This window comes from Camellia sinensis, chromosome 8, assembly GCF_055761805.1.
Source record: "Camellia sinensis isolate YWXY chromosome 8, ASM5576180v1, whole genome shotgun sequence".
NCBI lineage: Eukaryota > Viridiplantae > Streptophyta > Magnoliopsida > Ericales > Theaceae > Camellia > Camellia sinensis.
In genome coordinates this window covers 148,909,405-148,928,082 of record NC_138968.1, presented here as the reverse complement: position 1 = coordinate 148,928,082, position 18,678 = coordinate 148,909,405, and the positions used below count along the sequence as shown (strand labels likewise).

The 18,678-nt window shown below is 38.9% G+C and overlaps 1 protein-coding gene and 1 non-coding gene across 2 annotated transcripts; both read left to right on the top strand.

Annotated features, from left to right (window-relative positions):
- The first annotated feature begins 1,071 nt into the window (after positions 1-1,071).
- Positions 1,072-15,908, top strand: LOC114300072 (callose synthase 12). The gene is made up of 2 exons (XM_028244925.2): positions 1,072-6,636; positions 15,443-15,908. The coding sequence occupies exon 1, from the start codon at positions 1,276-1,278 to the stop codon at positions 6,628-6,630; it is 5,355 nt and encodes a 1,784-aa protein (XP_028100726.2). The 5' UTR covers positions 1,072-1,275; the 3' UTR covers positions 6,631-6,636; positions 15,443-15,908.
- LOC114300078 (small nucleolar RNA J33) lies at positions 4,268-4,348 on the top strand. The gene has a single exon (XR_003642538.2). It is a non-coding gene; the product is annotated as a small nucleolar RNA J33 (small nucleolar RNA).
- Positions 15,909-18,678: the final 2,770 nt, after the last annotated feature.

Sequence of the window (18,678 nt, the reverse complement as noted above, 5' to 3'; positions counted from 1 at the left end):
TAGGGAGCTCGTTTTCGAGCTTCCCCGAATCTCCCTAATTTTAATTTTTTTTTTCAGAAGCAGAGAAAGAAAAGAGAAGGGAGGAGGAGGAAGGAGGAGCAGGAGGAGAAGTGGACTGAAGGGGGCCATAACAGTGGGAGGAGGCAAAGGCGGGGCCGGAGGCGACGGCGGAGCTGCTGTGACGATCGGAGCTGTGCGACAATCGAAGCTGGGCGACGGCGGCGACGGGCTAGGCGATCGGCGGCGACGTGCTGGGCGACGATCTCTTCTCTCTTCCCCTCTTCTTCTCTCTCTCCCTCCGAGCTGTTGCAGAGTCGAACATAGAAGAAGAAAAAAAAAAAAAAATCCCCAAAACGACGTCGTTTTGGAGATTAGGGGGATTAGGGGGGGCCAAATTCGAGCTCTCAAACATTATTCTTATACTAAATATTGGAAAACTTTTTGAAAAATTCAATAATGAGAGAATAGATATACATTAAAATTATAACAATGCTAGGGATAGTTATATATTTATTAACAATATTTCTAACATACTCATAAGTTTTGATAAAATCAATCATTACTTGACGTGGAATTCACATCAACTTGTGAGTATGTTAGCAAGATTGTTAATACCTCTAGTATTTTTCTTAAAATTATAAAAGAAAGAGAAATAAAATCAAAATTTTCACGCACAATTTTATAAATAAAAAAAGAAAATTAATAAACTATCTATATATAAATTTTACGGTAATGTTACATTTACACAATTTATTTTTCCTACAATCTCCCTAATAAAGTAGCAAGACAAAATGTATATGATGAGAGTTTTGAGAGAATATTTGAATGTGAGTCAACTTTTTAAATTTTGTTTGACATGTCATTTGCCAAGGTTTGAGTATCGTTAGATGTGTCATAAATTAAAAATTAACACCACTTATTAATATAGCATTATTATAAATCAGGTTATAAAAAAAATTATTAATCTCAAATAATTCCCATTTTATAATACACCATTGGAGTCTCTACATTTTAAATTAATTTTTTTTGGACAAAATTTCAATGTATTTGTCAAGTTGTCATTAACGAAAGAGATACAGGGAAGATAACCGTTACACTTTAGCCCGCCCAGTTCAATCTTTCCCAGGCTGCACGTTGCACCTCTTCAGTCTCCTTACTCATCCACTCTCTCTCGAGTGCATACCTCTCTCTCTCTCTCTCTTCTTTCTCTCTCTTGAAACCCTCACACACACCAATCACACCATCACCACCACTTTTCTACAGATCTACGATGCCATGAGTCTCCGGCAGCGTACTCCGCCGGTCCAACCCCAAAACCCCGGTCCACCCTACGGTTCAAACCGGCCCCATGCCAAGCCCGACCCATCAGACGAACCCTACAACATAATCCCCATCCACAACCTCCTCGCCGACCACCCCTCTCTCCGATTCCCCGAAGTACGCGCCGCCGCCGCAGCCCTACGCGCCGTTGGGGACCTCCGCAAGCCTCCCTTCACCCCATGGCACGATCACATGGACCTCCTCGACTGGCTCGGCGCCTTCTTCGGCTTTCAGCACGACAACGTGCGGAACCAGCGCGAACACCTCGTCCTCCACCTTGCCAACTCCCAGATGCAGCTCTCGCTGCCGCCGGACAACATCGATTCTCTCGACGCCGCCGTGCTCCGCCGCTTCCGCCGGAAACTCCTCAAGAACTACACCTCCTGGTGCTCCTACATCGGCCGCAAATCCAACGTCTGGATCTCTGAGAGTACTCGCCGAGACTCCGATAATCGACGTGAATTGCTCTACGTCGCTCTCTATCTCCTGATTTGGGGTGAGTCTGCTAATCTCCGCTTTGTACCTGAATGCATTTGCTATATTTTTCATCATATGGCTATGGAACTCAATAAAATTCTTGAGGATTACATTGATGAGAACACGGGTCGCCCTGTTCTCCCCTCGATTTCTGGCGAAAACGCCTTTTTGAACAAGGTTGTGAAACCCATTTACGATACGATTCGTGCCGAGGTGGAAAATAGTAGAAATGGGACTGCCCCGCATTCTGCGTGGCGGAATTACGATGATATAAATGAGTATTTTTGGAGTAGGAGGTGTTTTCAGAAGTTGAAATGGCCAATTGATGTGGGTAGTAACTTTTTTGTGACCACAAGTAAGGGCAAACATGTGGGTAAGACTGGTTTTGTAGAGCAGAGGTCTTTTTGGAACTTGCTTAGGAGCTTTGATAAGCTCTGGATTATGTTGATAATGTTTCTTCAGGCTTCTATTATTGTTGCTTGGGAGGAGAAGGGGTATCCGTGGATAGCGTTGCAGAGTCGTGATGTTCAGGTTCTAGTTCTGACTGTGTTCTTTACTTGGAGTGGGTTGAGATTTCTTCAGTCGCTTCTTGATGCCGGGATGCAGTACAGTTTGGTTTCAAGAGAGACTCTGTTTCTTGGGGTGAGAATGATGTTGAAGAGTGTTGTTGCAGCTGGGTGGATCATTGTTTTCGGGGTTTTCTATGGTAGAATTTGGACCCAGAAGAACCATGATAGAGGGTGGTCCAGGGAGGCGAATACACGGGTGATAAATTTTCTGGAGGTTGCATTGGTTTTCATCGCACCAGAGGTTCTGGCACTGGCTCTCTTTATTATACCCTGGATTCGGAATTTCATTGAGAATACAAATTGGAGGATTTTTTACTTATTGTCATGGTGGTTTCAAAGCCGAACTTTTGTGGGTCGTGGCCTAAGGGAAGGTCTTGTGGACAATATAAAATATTCTTTGTTCTGGGTAGTGGTACTTGCTACAAAATTTTGCTTCACTTACTTCCTACAGGTCAAACCCATGATTGCTCCGACAAAAGTCCTCTTGAATCTTAAGGATGTGAAATATGAGTGGCATGAGTTTTTCGGTAGCAGCAATAGGTTTGCAGTTGTGTTATTGTGGCTTCCCGTGGTCTTAATTTACCTCATGGATTTGCAGATTTGGTATTCAATCTACTCCTCGTTGGTCGGAGCAGCTGTTGGTTTGTTTGCTCATTTGGGTGAGATACGAAACGTGCAGCAGTTGAGGTTGAGATTCCAGTTCTTTGCTAGTGCAATTCAGTTTAATCTCATGCCTCAGGAGCAGCTTTTAAATACTAGGGGAACACTGAAGAACAAGTTCAACGATGCTATTTACCGATTGAAGCTGAGGTATGGGTTTGGCCGACCCTTCAAGAAGCTCGAATCGAACCAGGTGGAGGCTAACAAGTTTGCCTTGATATGGAATGAGATGATTACAATATTCAGAGAAGAAGATATTATCAGTGACCGTGAGGTTGAACTGTTAGAGCTGCCTCAAAATACCTGGAACGTCAGGGTTATCCGCTGGCCTTGTTTACTCCTCTGCAATGAGTTGCTGCTCGCTCTCAGCCAGGCCAAAGAGTTAGTAGATGCACCTGACAAGCGGCTTTGGCATAAATTGTGCAAGAATGAGTACAGGCATTGCGCCATTATTGAAGCCTATGACAGTGTCAGGCACTTGCTGCTTGCTATTGTTAAATGCAACACTGAGGAACACTCCATTATCACGGTTTTGTTTCAAGAAATTGATCAGTCAATTCAGATTGAGAAGTTCACAAAGACATTCAAAATGACCGCACTTCCCAAGATTCATGCTAAGTTGATAACTCTTCTTGAGCTGTTGATAAAGCCTAAGAAAGACATTAACAAGGTGGTGAATATTCTACAGGCCCTTTATGAGGTTGCCATCAGAGACTTTTATAAAGAGAAGAGGCGCATTGATCAACTTAGAGAGGATGGGTTGGCTTCTCGTAGGCCAATTTCTAGCGGGGGTTTGCTTTTTGAGAATGCCATTGAGTTGCCCAAAGCCAGTAATGAGACATTTTACCGCCAAGCTCGGCGCTTGCACACAATTCTTATATCTGGGGACTCAATGCACAATATCCCTACAAATCTCGAGGCAAGACGCCGAATTGCATTTTTCAGCAACTCTCTCTTTATGAACATGCCCCATGCTCCTCAGGTTGAGAAAATGATGGCTTTTAGTGTATTGACCCCTTACTACAATGAAGAAGTGGTATATAATAAGGAACAACTCCGAACTGACAATGAAGACGGAATCTCCACTTTATATTACTTGCAGACTATCTATGCAGATGAGTGGAAGAATTTCTTGGAGCGGATGCGCCGTGAAGGAATGGAAAATGATGGTGAAATATGGACAAACAAGCTAAGAGATCTTAGGCTTTGGGCGTCATACAGAGGCCAGACCCTCTCCCGCACTGTGAGGGGAATGATGTATTACTATCGGGCTCTTACAATGCTGGCTTTTCTTGATTCGGCATCAGAGATGGACATCAGGGAAGGGTCACGGGAACTTGCTTCAATGAGGCAAAGCGGTAGCATTGATGGTTTGAGCTCAGAAAGGTCACCATCTATGAGGAGTTTGAGTAGAGCAGATAGTTCAGTGAGTCTGTTGTTCAAAGGTCATGAATATGGGACTGTGTTAATGAAATACACTTACGTGGTTGCCTGCCAGATATATGGGGCTCAAAAGGCAAAAAAAGACCCCAATGCTGAGGAAATTTTGTATCTGATGAGAAATAATGAAGCTCTTCGAGTGGCCTATGTTGATGAGGTTTCCTCGGGGAGGGACGAAAAGGAGTATTACTCTGTTCTTGTGAAGTATGATCAACAGTTGCAGAAGGAAGTGGAGATCTACCGAGTCAAGTTGCCTGGCCCCTTAAAGCTTGGAGAGGGAAAGCCAGAGAATCAGAACCATGCCCTAATCTTCACTCGTGGTGATGCGGTTCAGACAATTGACATGAACCAAGATAATTATTTTGAGGAAGCGCTCAAGATGCGGAATCTGTTGGAGGAGTATAGGAAATACTATGGTATCCGGAAGCCTACTATCTTGGGAGTTCGAGAACACATTTTTACTGGTTCTGTTTCATCACTGGCATGGTTTATGTCGGCTCAAGAAACGAGTTTTGTCACATTGGGACAGCGTGTCTTGGCAAACCCTTTGAAAATTCGAATGCATTATGGACACCCCGATGTCTTTGATAGATTCTGGTTCTTGACTCGGGGAGGGATAAGCAAAGCTTCCAGGGTAATTAATATCAGTGAAGACATTTTTGCCGGTTTCAATTGCACGTTGCGAGGTGGCAATGTCACTCACCATGAGTACATCCAAGTTGGTAAGGGAAGGGATGTGGGATTGAATCAAATATCCATGTTTGAAGCCAAGGTTTCTAGCGGAAATGGTGAACAAGTCCTAAGTAGAGATGTCTACAGGTTGGGGCACAGGCTGGACTTCTTCCGGATGCTGTCGTTCTTCTACACTACTGTAGGTTTCTTTTTCAACACACAGATGGTAATCCTGACTGTCTATGCTTTTCTGTGGGGCCGACTTTATCTAGCACTTAGTGGACTTGAGGGTTCTGCAGTGGCAAACAATACCAATAACAACAAAGCACTTGGAACAATCTTGAACCAGCAGTTCATCATCCAACTTGGTATATTCACTGCCCTACCGATGATTGTGGAAAATTCTTTGGAGCATGGATTCCTTCGAGCCATCTGGGATTTCATAACAATGCAGCTTCAGCTTTCATCTGTATTCTATACATTCTCCATGGGAACTCGTGCCCACTACTTTGGTAGAACTATTCTTCACGGTGGTGCAAAATACCGGGCAACTGGGCGTGGTTTTGTCGTACAGCATAAGAATTTTGCTGAGAATTATAGGCTTTATGCTCGTAGCCATTTTGTGAAGGCAATTGAGCTTGGGCTGATACTCATAGTGTATGCTTCATACAGCCCCGTAGCTACTGGCACTTTTGTTTACATAGCATTGACCATCACAAGTTGGTTTTTGGTGATGTCATGGATCATGGCTCCTTTTGTTTTCAATCCTTCAGGTTTTGATTGGTTGAAGACCGTTTACGATTTCGATGACTTCATGAATTGGATTTGGTACGATGGTGGTGTATTTGCAAAAGCTGAACAGAGCTGGGTAAAATGGTGGTATGAGGAGCAGGATCATCTGAGGACAACGGGCCTTTGGGGAAAGATATTAGAAATAATCCTAGACCTCAGGTTTTTCTTTTTCCAGTATGGGGTTGTATACCAGTTAGGTATTGCTGCTGGGAGCAAAAGTGTTGCTGTTTACTTGCTCTCTTGGATCTATGTGGTCGTTGCTGTTGGCATTTATGTAATTATAGCTTATGCTCGAGACAAATACGCTGCAAAAGAACACATCTACTATCGGCTGGTTCAGTTCCTTCTTATTATTCTTGCTGTTCTTGTGATCATTGCCTTGCTCAAGTTCACCCATTTCAAATTTGTGGATCTTTTCACGAGTCTTTTGGCATTCGTTCCTACTGGGTGGGGCTTCATCTTAATAGCCCAAGTACTTCGTCCCTTTCTGCAAAACACCATGATTTGGAAGATTGTTGTTTCTGTAGCTCGGATATATGATATAATGTTTGGAGTGATTGTCATGGTTCCTGTGGCCATACTATCATGGATGCCTGGGTTCCAGTCAATGCAGACGAGGATTCTATTCAATGATGCATTCAGTAGGGGCCTGAAGATATTCCAGATTGTCACAGGAAAAAAATCCAAAGTTGACTTGTGAGTTGAGGTAATTCTTGATCACCTTTTTTTTTTTTTTTTTTTTTTTTTTCACTTATTACTTATTTGTTTTTATATTATTTTGTGCCAGTTCACACATTAACAACAACAACAAAAAAAGGCCAGTGGGTGAAATTATGTTTCCTGATTATGATATTGACATAATGGTCACTGTGTTTTTATGTTGATTATTTATTTCAATAATTACTAACTATTATTTTTGTTCGTTACATGGAATTTTGTTGGTACTGCTAGTAGACTTTTTAGTTCCCTCTTTGTACCTCTAGCATCAAACTTCAAATGGAAAATGCTTTTCATTTATTATTGCAAATTTCTTTCTTATTCTTTATGAAATTATTATTGTTCAATGTCATCTTTTAAAGCCCAAGGGAATTAATTATGTAATTTTAAAGTTTGACAAATTATGAAGTGTATTAATTAACCACAGGAAATGGAGATTGACTAATTTTGGTTCCCTTAATCAAATGACTTAAGTTTGGCTAGTTTGTTTTTGGGAAAATGACTTCTCTTAATAGATTGAAATTAACCCATGATGCAATGCTAATAGCAGGCTTTGATATATTTATAAAGTACTACCCAATGCCTTATATGTGTAGACTTAGTCTAACCACTAAAGCTATGTCTTTGGAACAACTTTTTAGTTAATAAGCTGATGGTACCCTTTAGCTGTGAAGTGCAGGAAGATTCCACAACCTGCTTAGTGCACCATAATGTAGTCGGCTGGTGGTAGCACCTACCCACAATGTGAACCCAAATAAGACTTTGATCAAAGATGAAATTATTCAAAAATCAGGTTTGAGGACCGATTTCTGCAATTTCAAGAAAATAATGCCCCGACATCCACAAGTTGATGTTTAGCTTACCGCCTGGAAAAAAAAGAAAAGAAGATAAATGATCAATGCTACAGTGTTCTGCTATAAAATTTAGGAGAGACATCTATAGAGCATCTTCCATCATCTCTCTCTATTATTCCCAATATGAGGTTATATAGATTTTTATAGAACTCTGAAAGCCTCCCATAAATCCCTCATTTTCACTTAATTGACACAACCAGACCGTAATATTGTTAGAATATATGTTAGGATTTGTTTCCTTATTAAGAATGTATGTATTTAGAATGTATGTTTGATTCCTTCCTTGTAATCTTCTGAGGTTGATTAATATATAGGGGGTGTGATATCATTATCAACCCTAAGTTTTGTTTTCCTCAAACAAACATGGTATCAGAGCCAGTAGGCCCCTAGACCACCTGTCGGCACTACCACAACCCCACCACATTCTCACCCTTCTCTCCGGCAACCACCCATCATCACCCATACACTTCTGTGACTGCTAGACCCTATTTCGACACTACCTTAGGCTTTCTAGGGCCAACCGACAGCCACCCAAGCCCTATCGGCCCTCTCTTTGGCTTTCTAGGGCCAGCCGACAGCCACCCAAGCTCTGTCGGCCCTCTCTCTAGCCTTCTAGGGCATTGTCGACAGCCCCAAGCTCTGTCGGTTCTCTCTCCAGCCTCCTAGGGCACTGCCAACAGTTTCTCAAATTAACAGGGAGTCGAAAAATTTGTTCCATGTTCTGATCATATTTGTTTGGCTTGTTCTCTCCATTGTTGGTTTTATTTTTTTGGTTGTTTAAGATTTCTTTGGGCTGTTTTGATTGACTTGTAAGATTCCTCTTCTTTTATTTCTTGGGGTATATGGCTCTATTACTTGACTTAGCCTGATTGTAGTGCTCCCTTAATGCTATGTCGGTGATATTGTCTCTGTTTCCAGTTACTGCTTCTTCCCTTTACCCGTAGCAGTGATTGTTACAAGTGGTTGTTTAGATAGTAGCATACTATGATGGCTGAATTTACTAGTGAATCTATCACTAATAGTCAATCATCTAAAGGGGAGTGTCCCATTATGACTACTGTATCCGAAAACCACAATCCTAGGCTTAAATTCACCATCTCTCTTTTTAATGGTCAGAATTACCTTGCATGGTCTCAGTGTCTGACACTTTTTCTGAAGAATATGAGGGAAGATGAGATATGTTGATGGGAGGATTCAAGCACCAGATATTACTGATCTTGGCTATGATCAATGGGAGATTACCAGCTCTTTGATCCATGGGGTGGCTTATTCATTCCATGGTCCCTGAGATTGGTGTGAAGTGTACTTGTCCATGGAGACTGCTTAGGATGTTTGGGAGGTAGTAGCTACTACATATTCCCGGAAGGAAAACTTTTCTCAGTCATTTGAGGTGCGCCGATCGATTGAGTGTTCAATTCAGGGGGAGGCAGACAGTTCTTCAGTATTACACTTTTCTGACTAATGGTTGGAAACACCTAGATCACCTCATGGATTGCAAGCCTGTCTGCACATTGATTCAGCTGATTACCGGAAGTTTCTCGCACAATAGAGGGTCTTCAAGTTCCTAAAAAGCCTCAATATGGAGTTTGATCCGGTCTGAAGTCATGTCCTTGGCATGGATGTTCTTCCATCTCTTCAGGAGGCCTTTGCTCATGTCCAGAATAAAGAGAGTCGTCGTTCTGCTATGTTGCCACTGACTTCTACAGACTATTTAGCATTACTTCTGCACCTTCTCAGGATAGGGCTGGTTTGTCACTTCATTCTTTTCATCCTTCAAACAAGGATAATTTGTTCTGTGATTACTATTGCCGGCCGAGACATACCTGTGAGATATGTTGGAAGTTGCATGGTGCCCCCTCTAAGGGGCATGGTGATCAGTTTGGTAATAGAGGAGGTCGATCAAGCCAGTCGAGAGAACGTGGCCCTAATTCCCGTGCTTATCAGTCTAGTGCAGTTGACTCACATGACTCTGCTCCGGGTGCTCTGAGTGTTTAGTCTTCTGATGCTATGTCCGACATGTCTACTTTTGAACTTGAGGATGTCTTGCGCTTATTTGACCGCCAGTTTTCCACTACTCCTATAGGTGCACCTTCTTCTTCGTTTGCTTACTCAAGTAACTTAGCCTCTTCTCCTAGTGCTTTTCTGTCCCATAAGTCTTTACCATGGATTATTGATTCTGGATCCTTAGATCATATGTCTGAGTCGTCTGATCTTTTCTCAAACTATAAATCTATTTCTGGTCAAGACAAAGTTACAATTACAGATGATACTATTTCTTCTGTTTTTGGGAAAGGTTTAATTCGTGCTACTCCTTCTATACCTTTGTCATCTGTTTTACATGTTCCAAATTTCTCTATTAATCTTTTGTCATTGAGTTGTCTTACTCGGGATTTAAACTGTAGCGTGACCTTTTTTTGGATCATTGTTTGTTTCAGGACCTTATCACAAGGAAGGCGACTAGTAGTGGTAAAATGGAACATGGTCTCTATATCCTGCATTAGACAAGTTAGCTCATCATTCCGTCTAATTGCCATCCACCAAGGAGGACTGGTGGCTGTGGCATCGAAGCTTCTTGGGCATCCGTCTTTTTTATTACTTAGGCAGTTTTTTCCCTCTGTTTTTACCAACAATTATGTTTCCGACGTTCATTGTGAGTCCTGTCAACTTAGCAAACACCACAGAGCTTCTTTTGCTCCTAATCTTAATAAAAGTTTAGTACATTTTTCCTTAATACATTCGGATGTTTGGGGTCCATCTCATGTTGTGTCTTTGAACATTTATCGATGATTTTTCTCATACTACTTGGGTGTATCTTTTGAAAGAAAAGAGTGAGATTTTTTCGGTATTCCAAAATTTTCATAACATGATTGGTATTCAATTTGGTGCAGTTGTTAAAATATTGCGTTCTGATAACGAAGGTGAATACCTTGATTCTAGGTTAGCGAGTTATTTTTCCACACATGGCATTATCCATCAAACCTCTTGCACCAATACCCCTCAGCAAAATGGGGTTGCCGAGCGCAAGAATCATCACCTTCTTGATATGGCTCGCTGTATGTGTTTCTCTATGGGCGTGCCTCGGTCCTACTGGGGCGACGCTGTTCTCACTGCTACATATCTTATTAATCGTTTTCCTACTTAAGTGTTGTAGAAACAAGCTCCTCTTCAGGTCCTCTTTGGTTCCGAGTCTCTGTTTTTCATTTCTCCTAAAATCTTTGGCTATGTCTGTTTTGTCCATAATCATTCTCCTACTCGGGGTAAGTTGGATCATCGCTCTCTCAAGTGTGTCTTCTTGGGGTACTCGCCAACTCAAAAAGGATATAAGTGTTATCACCCTCCATCTCATAAGTGGTTTGTCTCCATGGATGTCACTTTCTTCGAGTCCCAGTCCTACTTGGTGTCACAGTCATCTCTTCAGGGAGAGCCTTGGTATGAAAGGATTCTTATTGTTCCTGTTCCTATTGCTCCTAAACCATTACAAGGTGTGCAGACTATTTAGGAGCAACCAAATGGTACTACCAATTCAGAATCTCATGTAATCAAGGGTAGGGAAGGACAAGTCTATATGTCAGGGACAAAGAAAGGCAGAAAGTTACTTGGGTGCAAGAGACCAGTTCTAATCATCCACTGTTGTCTCCTTGTTCTGATGAGAGTCCAGGTAACCCTCGTGTTCCCTTTGAGTTTACTGATATTACTATTCCTGAGCCTATTGACCTTGATATACCTATTGCCAAACGAAAGGGTATGAGATCATGTACTTATGATCTTATCTCTAACTTTGTGTCCTATTCTCATTTGTTTTCCTTATATAGAGCCTTTGTGTCAAAAATTTCCTCTGTTAGTATACCTAATCATTTTCAGGATGCTCTTGCTATCTTTGAGTGGAAACTTGCCATGGTAGAGGAAATGAAAGCATTTTGTAAGAATGACACTTGGGATTTGACTGAATTACCTAGGGGCAAATGAACTGTGGGATGCAAATGGGTGTATATTATGAAGCACAAGGCAGATGGTTCAATTGAGTGATATAAGGCTCGACTTGTGGCAAAGGGTTTTACTCAGACCTATGGGGTGAACTATCAAGAGACATTTGCTTCAGTTGCAAAGATGAATTCACTCAGAGTACTTCTCTCTCTGGTAGCTAATCTGGATTGGCCACTTCACTAGTTTAATGTGAATAATGCTTTCTTGCATGGTGACCTAAAAGAGGAGGTGTATATGGACATTCCTCATGGTTTTGAAACTCTTCAAACTAAGGGTAATGTGTGTCGACTTCGAAAGTCATTATATGGCCTCAAACAATCCCCTAGGGCTTGGTTTGAGAGGTTCACTCAGGTGATAGTGAAATATGGCTTCAAACAGAGTCAGACTGATCATACTTTGTTTGTTAAACATTCTTCTTATGGGAAGACTACCGCTCTCATTGTATATGTGACTGACATAGTGTTTACAGGAAACGATGTTGAGAAAATCCCTCTACTGAAGAAGTATTTGGCAAGTGAGTTTGAAATCAATGGCTTGGGGAACTTGAAATACTTTATGGGGATTGAAGTGGTTAGGTCCATAGATGAAATTTTCATTTGTCAAAGAAAATATGTTCTTGACCTATGTTACATGGACTCGGGTATGGGTGTCAGGTGTGGGTATGTATTTGACCTATGTTACAAATTTAAGGATACGTGGCCTTGGCAAAAAAATGTCATATTTTTATATTTTTAATCAAGTATGTGAGATAAAATGGTGCTATAAGTAATTTATAGTGTCAAAAAGGTATTTATAGCATTTATAGCAATTATACAACAATATGTTCATATAATAATAGTGTTAAACACAATTATATAAGAAGTGTCCGATTAAAATTATTCGACACATATCCTATACTCTTGTCCAAGTGTCGAGTGTCCGACCAAGTATTTAATTTATATTGAGGAGTCCATGTAACATAGTTCTTGACCGGTTGAAGGAAATAGGGACGTTTGGAAGCAAAGCCTATGCCACACCACAGGAGCCTAACTAGGAACCTAGTGATAATAGTGAGAGAGCAGCTATGGATAGGGGGAGTTATCAAAGACTAGTGGGTAAAGCTTATTTACTTATCCCATTCTCGTCATGATATTGTTATTGCCGTTAGTGTGGTTAGCCAATTTATGCATGCTGCTCGTGAAATACACTTGGATGCAGTTATGAGAATCTTGAGATACTCGAAATCTTCCCCTAGAAAAGGTCTTTATTTTTTCAAATATGATCATCTAAGTGTGAAAGCTTATATAGATGCTAATTGGGCAGGATCAGTAATTGGTAGGAGGTCCACTTCAGGGTATTGTGCCTTTGTTGGAGGCAATTTGGTTACTTGGAGAAGTAAGAAGGTCTAGTGCAGAAGCTGAGTTTGGAGCTATGGTACAAAGTGTGTGTGAGCTCCTATAGATCAAGTTGTTATTAAGTGATCTAGGAATTGGCCAATAGACTCCATGCGGCTATATTGAGATAATAAGGTTGCCATCAACATAGCTCACAATCCGATTCAAAATGACAAAACAAATCATGTTGAGATTGATCGTCACTTCATCAAAGAAAAGCTCACTAGCGGCACAACATGTACTCCATTTGTGAAGTCTGGTGAACAACTTGCAGATATTCTCACTAAGGAAGTTGGGGGTAAACCTTTTCATGAGATTCTTGGCAAGCTGGGCATGAGAGATATCTTTGCACCAACTTAAAAGGGAGTGTTAGAATATAAGTTAGGATTTGTTTCCTTATTTAGAATATAGGTTTGATTCCTTCCTTGTAATCTTCTTGGGTTAATTAATATATAAGGGGTATGATATCATTATCAATCTAAGTTATGTTTTCCTCAAACAAACAAATATGTGGTCAATTTCTATTCCTCAACTAATAAAACCGGAGAGGTTTGGTTTGGTGCTAAATTTTCAAGCCCGACCAAACCTCACCAAACCACTTGCACCACTAAAACCCATGCCCTAAGAATCAGCAAAATAATGCTACAACCAAATACCAAAATATCAAATTTTTAGTTCTCCTAAAACCTTCTTGTGAAGGGATCACAACCCCTATACAAGTCACCAAGGCGGTTATTTCATAGTGAGGTACCAAGAATGGAAAAAACTACAAAATAACCATAAGATGACAAGTGGCTAACATGAACCACTCTAAAACATGCTAGTGACACTTGATTTTCATGCAACCTTTGTATGATGAGCAATGACACATGGCTTTTATGCAGCTACCTGATGGCTTGTGTCTGACATGCTTACATATGGCTGACATGCAACCTTCCAATGACTGAGTGAGTTATGCGTGGGTGTTTATGCAGTCACTTGATGACATGTGTCTTCCTTGCAACTACCACAGTGATAAGTAGCTGACAAGTTGCTTACAAACACACACCTCAAAGGCAAGTGTTTTAGAAGAAACTAAGAAACTATCTCAACAACAACTTGCTTCTAACTAGCCATCCTTTTACCCTAAGGCTAAGGAAGCTTACAAAAGACAGAGCACATATATGTTTATAGCCTAAGCTAACAATAATAATCATTCGACTTAATTAAAGGACAATCTTGCACCTAAAATATTTTTTCTTCCCTTCTCAAAACATAGTACAAACCACTTTTCCCACCAAACATAGCCTCAAGGTCCTCCATCCTTCATGAAACTAACCCACAACATAAATTATTTGTTGAATGTTAAGCAAAAGATGTAGTTATTGTTTCATTAACTTTAGGATCCTGAGATTAATTGAGATGCGTGCAAGTTGGCCCGGACACCTAGTTATAAAAAAAAAATTGATAAATAAAAATTACAAAGATGGAGAAACCTTCAATGATGGAGAATTTAGAAAATATTTGCATCTCTTTTTTTTATTTTTTTGATAACTGGGCATCCAGACCAGCTTACGCACATCTCGACTAATCCTAAACGCCTAAAATTATTGACCAGGCAAACCTCCAGTGGCCCCTTGGGTGACTAGATCTAAAGAATATAATCAATTACCTTCTAAAAAATCCAGCAGCTTGTTCCTAAAAATATACAAGCTTTTTTTATCCTCCACTCACCACAAAATCAATTTCTGGGTGGCAGCGTTCTAAGTTCCTGAATCTCTGTTGTATCAATGCATTCAAAGGTTTGGAGCCCCCCAAGGATTACATGGATCCCTCTTTGCTCTCTTTTGGCAAGTTTGGAAGGGGATTCCGAGAATTTTCGATTGGCTTCTTGTGTTTTAATCAATAGGTGGTATGTCTGCTGGCCTTCTGCTGCCCATGCATCAACCAATCTTGTCAACTTAAGTGCAGTTCCATCTTATCATACTGTGAGGGAAATGTCTATATAGCCCTTAGTCATTTTAATGTTGGCTATTTCACTCCAAATATTATGTTATTTTAGGCTAATTACACAGACCTCCTCTGAGGTATCTGACAGATACAGGAACCTCCGTGAGCTTTCTGAAGTTACATTTTCCTCCCTTGTTTTGAAACCCCGCTTCACATACACTTATGCTGTGTTTGGTTGTGGGATTTGGAATGGGAATGGGAATGGGAACGGGAATGGGAAAGGGAAAGGGAAAGGAAAAGGAAAAATGTGTGAAATTATGTGAAATGTAAGTATATTTTATTCACATTTCACCTATCTTTTCTCTTTCCCATTCTAAATCTCTTCCCAAATCCTCTAACCAAACATAGCGTTAGTGTTTTTCTGTAATTCTCCAATTTTACTTGCATATTGATATAATAATCCTCTTTCTATCTAGACTCACTCTATTTCCACATTAACTAGTCAAGCTTGTAATGCGTGCTTCCGTGGTATCATTGAGTATAGACTTTTAACCATTTTAAATGAACATGATGACCGAGTTCTTTTCCAGCAGTTTGATTTTTACCCAAATATGGAACTTCCTCGTGATATTAATGAGTGTGTTGTATTTTGCAGGTTTTGAGTTGACTTGAGGCATATAACAAACGATGTAGAAGTTGAATGGCTTAAATTATAGAGTTTCATGTGTATGTTACAGAGGCAGCTGCCTATTCATTTCACCTGCATTTCATTGAGGGAGTGGATGATGTCAACTAGTTTTCCAATCGCTGGCTTCAGCTTTGTCCCTTATTGTTGTAATTAGTCAATTTTTCATACTTACAATTGACGGTTAGATAGGGAATTTACTGGTTATTTGTGTTTGTCGTCCCCCCACGGTTTTAAAGGGTACAGCCTTCTTCTGTATTGTTTTTTTCTCAGTAAGGCATAGTGTCAGTAAAGAATAGTGTTGTATAATTGTGAGATTTTTGGTGCTCTTTCTTCCCAAATACAGTTAATTGTTTTGAACTTAATTTTCTTGATGTTGATTCCGTTAATTATACAAATGAGATAAAAAGGGAATGAGCGAAAATGTTTGCTGTTATCTGTTTCTTGTTCCCCGAGGAATTTTTGGGTGTTAGGGTAGATATCATGTGGTACATTCTTATATTATGCTTGAATTTGATAGCATGATCCATTATATTTATGTTGGGTGTTTGAAAGATAATAGAGGACATATGTATTTGTGATTGGTGGAAAATAACATACAAAAATTTCTCAGTTCCCCTTATCAATAACATGAACTCTCTCCCTCTCTACACACACATATCTATTGACATGCTTTTGAGTCCTTTATTCAGCATATTAATGGTGCGGTGTGCATTAGGAAAATGCTAGAGGTCCCAAATTTTCTACCAAATAAATGACCAAATGTCTCACATGGGTGTGGGGTCCACAAAATTGCGGACCCCACACCCATGTGAGACATTTGGTCATTTGTTTGGTAGAAAATTTGGTGTCTCTAGCATTACCCGTGTGCATTATTTCTTAGTTAATCAGACAATCATTGTTCGACCTGCCCTTAAATGTAGAGAATTAATGTGATCGTTGTGGTTCATGGCATTGGAGCATTTGAACAAAATTGCTTGGTGATTGGTTGAATTGTCTTTTTAGCTAAATTATAAGGTGGTGTTGAAAAATTTACGGGTTAACCATTTGGATAACTGGTAAAAGGTAAATTATACAGATTTCTCTTGAATTTTTTAAAAAATATTATAAGTTACAGTTTCTGAATAATTATGTTGATCTCCCTTTTGATAAGGGTAAAGGGAATGTAAATAATAAAGACATAAAGATAAATAACATAACATATATATTATAGTGTAAAAAAGATGATAACATTATTTTTCTTGAATGTGACTAATAATTCTATAATGAAAAATATATTAGGTCCTATGAGAATTAAAATGTAATTATGTTAAATTTATAAGTTTATTTTATTTTTTTTAAACTTCGAGTAAGGTCAATATAATTTACTCTTTATTTAATTAATTTTGCTAAATTTATATTAGAAATTTAAAATAAAACATACATCAAAAAATCAAAGCAACTTCTCTGTAGTTGTCAAAGTGGATTGGAGACTCGTAGGCCATTACTGGCTGTACTTCAATGATCTATCCAATTGATCTTTTAGACTAGGATCAAAGTGAGGTATGTATCCAAACAAACTAATTTCTTAAAAAAAAAAAAAAATATTTAGTTAATCATGGCATACCCAAAAATGTTAAATATTCTAAAAAATTTATAAGAATTTTTTTTTAAAAAAAAAGTGAGTTTCATAGGATAATAGTGTCACACTCACCCTTTTGGGATGTTACCAAAAAAGGCTAAAAATCAAAAAATAAATAAAAAACGTAAAAAAGTCAACAACAAAAAAAATTCAAAGATTCATTCCCCTTCACTTCATTTTTTGCATAAAAAATTAAAAAATCATCACAAATATATTAATTTTTTCATTTCATATTTTAACCCAAAAAAAAAAAAAAACAGTAAAAACACTTATTCCCAAACAAGGCGTGAATATTGTATAATTTTATTACTAATATTTTTAGGGATGCTAAGCTCATTGTATATTTATAGGGCTCATTTGGGAATTTGGTTGTATTAGTTGGTTTTTTAATTATTTTATGAGACGAAAAAAATTGTGTTTAAAATGATTTATGAATTTTTTTTGTAGTTGAATATATGGTTGTGAGAGAAAAAATAATTGATTAATGTGTAAAATATAACATTTTGTCTTATTGATTATTTTGATTTTTTTTTTTTTGTGTCTTTATTAACTATTTTAGCCTAAAACCATCATCCCAAACACCCCCATAATATACTACGTCTCTTAAATAAAGATTGAGAGCTCTAATTTTGAAGTTCTAAAGAGAGTTCTAATGATATGACAAAGAGTAGGGCCCACATAGGATGTCATGTGTGTGCTTATATTTTTATTTTTGTTTTTTTTTTTGGATTTTTTCTCTTGCCACATCATTAGAGCTCCAAAATTAGAGTCTTCTATCATTGTTTGTTACCCATAAATGACCCCTAATGATATAACATTGAGATTATACCTCACATGATGAAATATTTGACAAATCAAATTTTGATACTTGTTAGACAAATCATTAGGGATAGTTTTTAGAGATAGATCTCTCAAGCATATTTGTAGGAGAATTCTATTATACACACCCCATACCGTATGCACCTTTAGTTGTGCTATTTTTTTATTTAATTATAATCAATTTTCTTTTTTAGTTATGATATGATATTATTTTGAGATGTTTAGTTATGAAGTTTTTGTGTTTAGTTATGACATTTTATTTTTTTAAGTTATGACTCTGAAAATATGAAATTATGTCATTTTTTTTAATAATTATAAAATGTATATGGTACCCGTCATGTTAGGGGTGTATCATAGCCTTTCCCATTTTTGTAATAGAGTCTTGTTAACATGGACCCAAGAAAATAATAAATGACTTCAACTTCTCACTTGCATGGAAAATGTAGAATAAAAGTGGAAATTAAGTATGGTATTTTTGGAAAGCTATATAATTTTAGAGTTATGTTAGGGATTTCAAATATTCTACCAAACCTCTCACATGGGTGTGGGACCTACAGACATATGAATTTGTGTGAGTCACACTGTAGACGCGCCCGCGGAGGGGGACCTCGTTGCTACAGTTCGGACTCTCGATTTTTATTGTCGCGGTTCTTAATCTGAACCAAAGAGTCCAAATCTGGCAAATCATTTTGAGAAACAGATTTTTGAAAAAAAGTAGTGCCAAACATGGACTGCTTTGCCAGATACAGAGTCGCCACCTAAATAT

Bases quoted from the DNA above. Each gene is read 5' to 3' on its own strand.
- LOC114300072 (XM_028244925.2), top strand. From the start codon at position 1,276: ATGAGTCTCCGGCAGCGTACTCCGCCGGTCCAACCCCAAAACCCCGGT.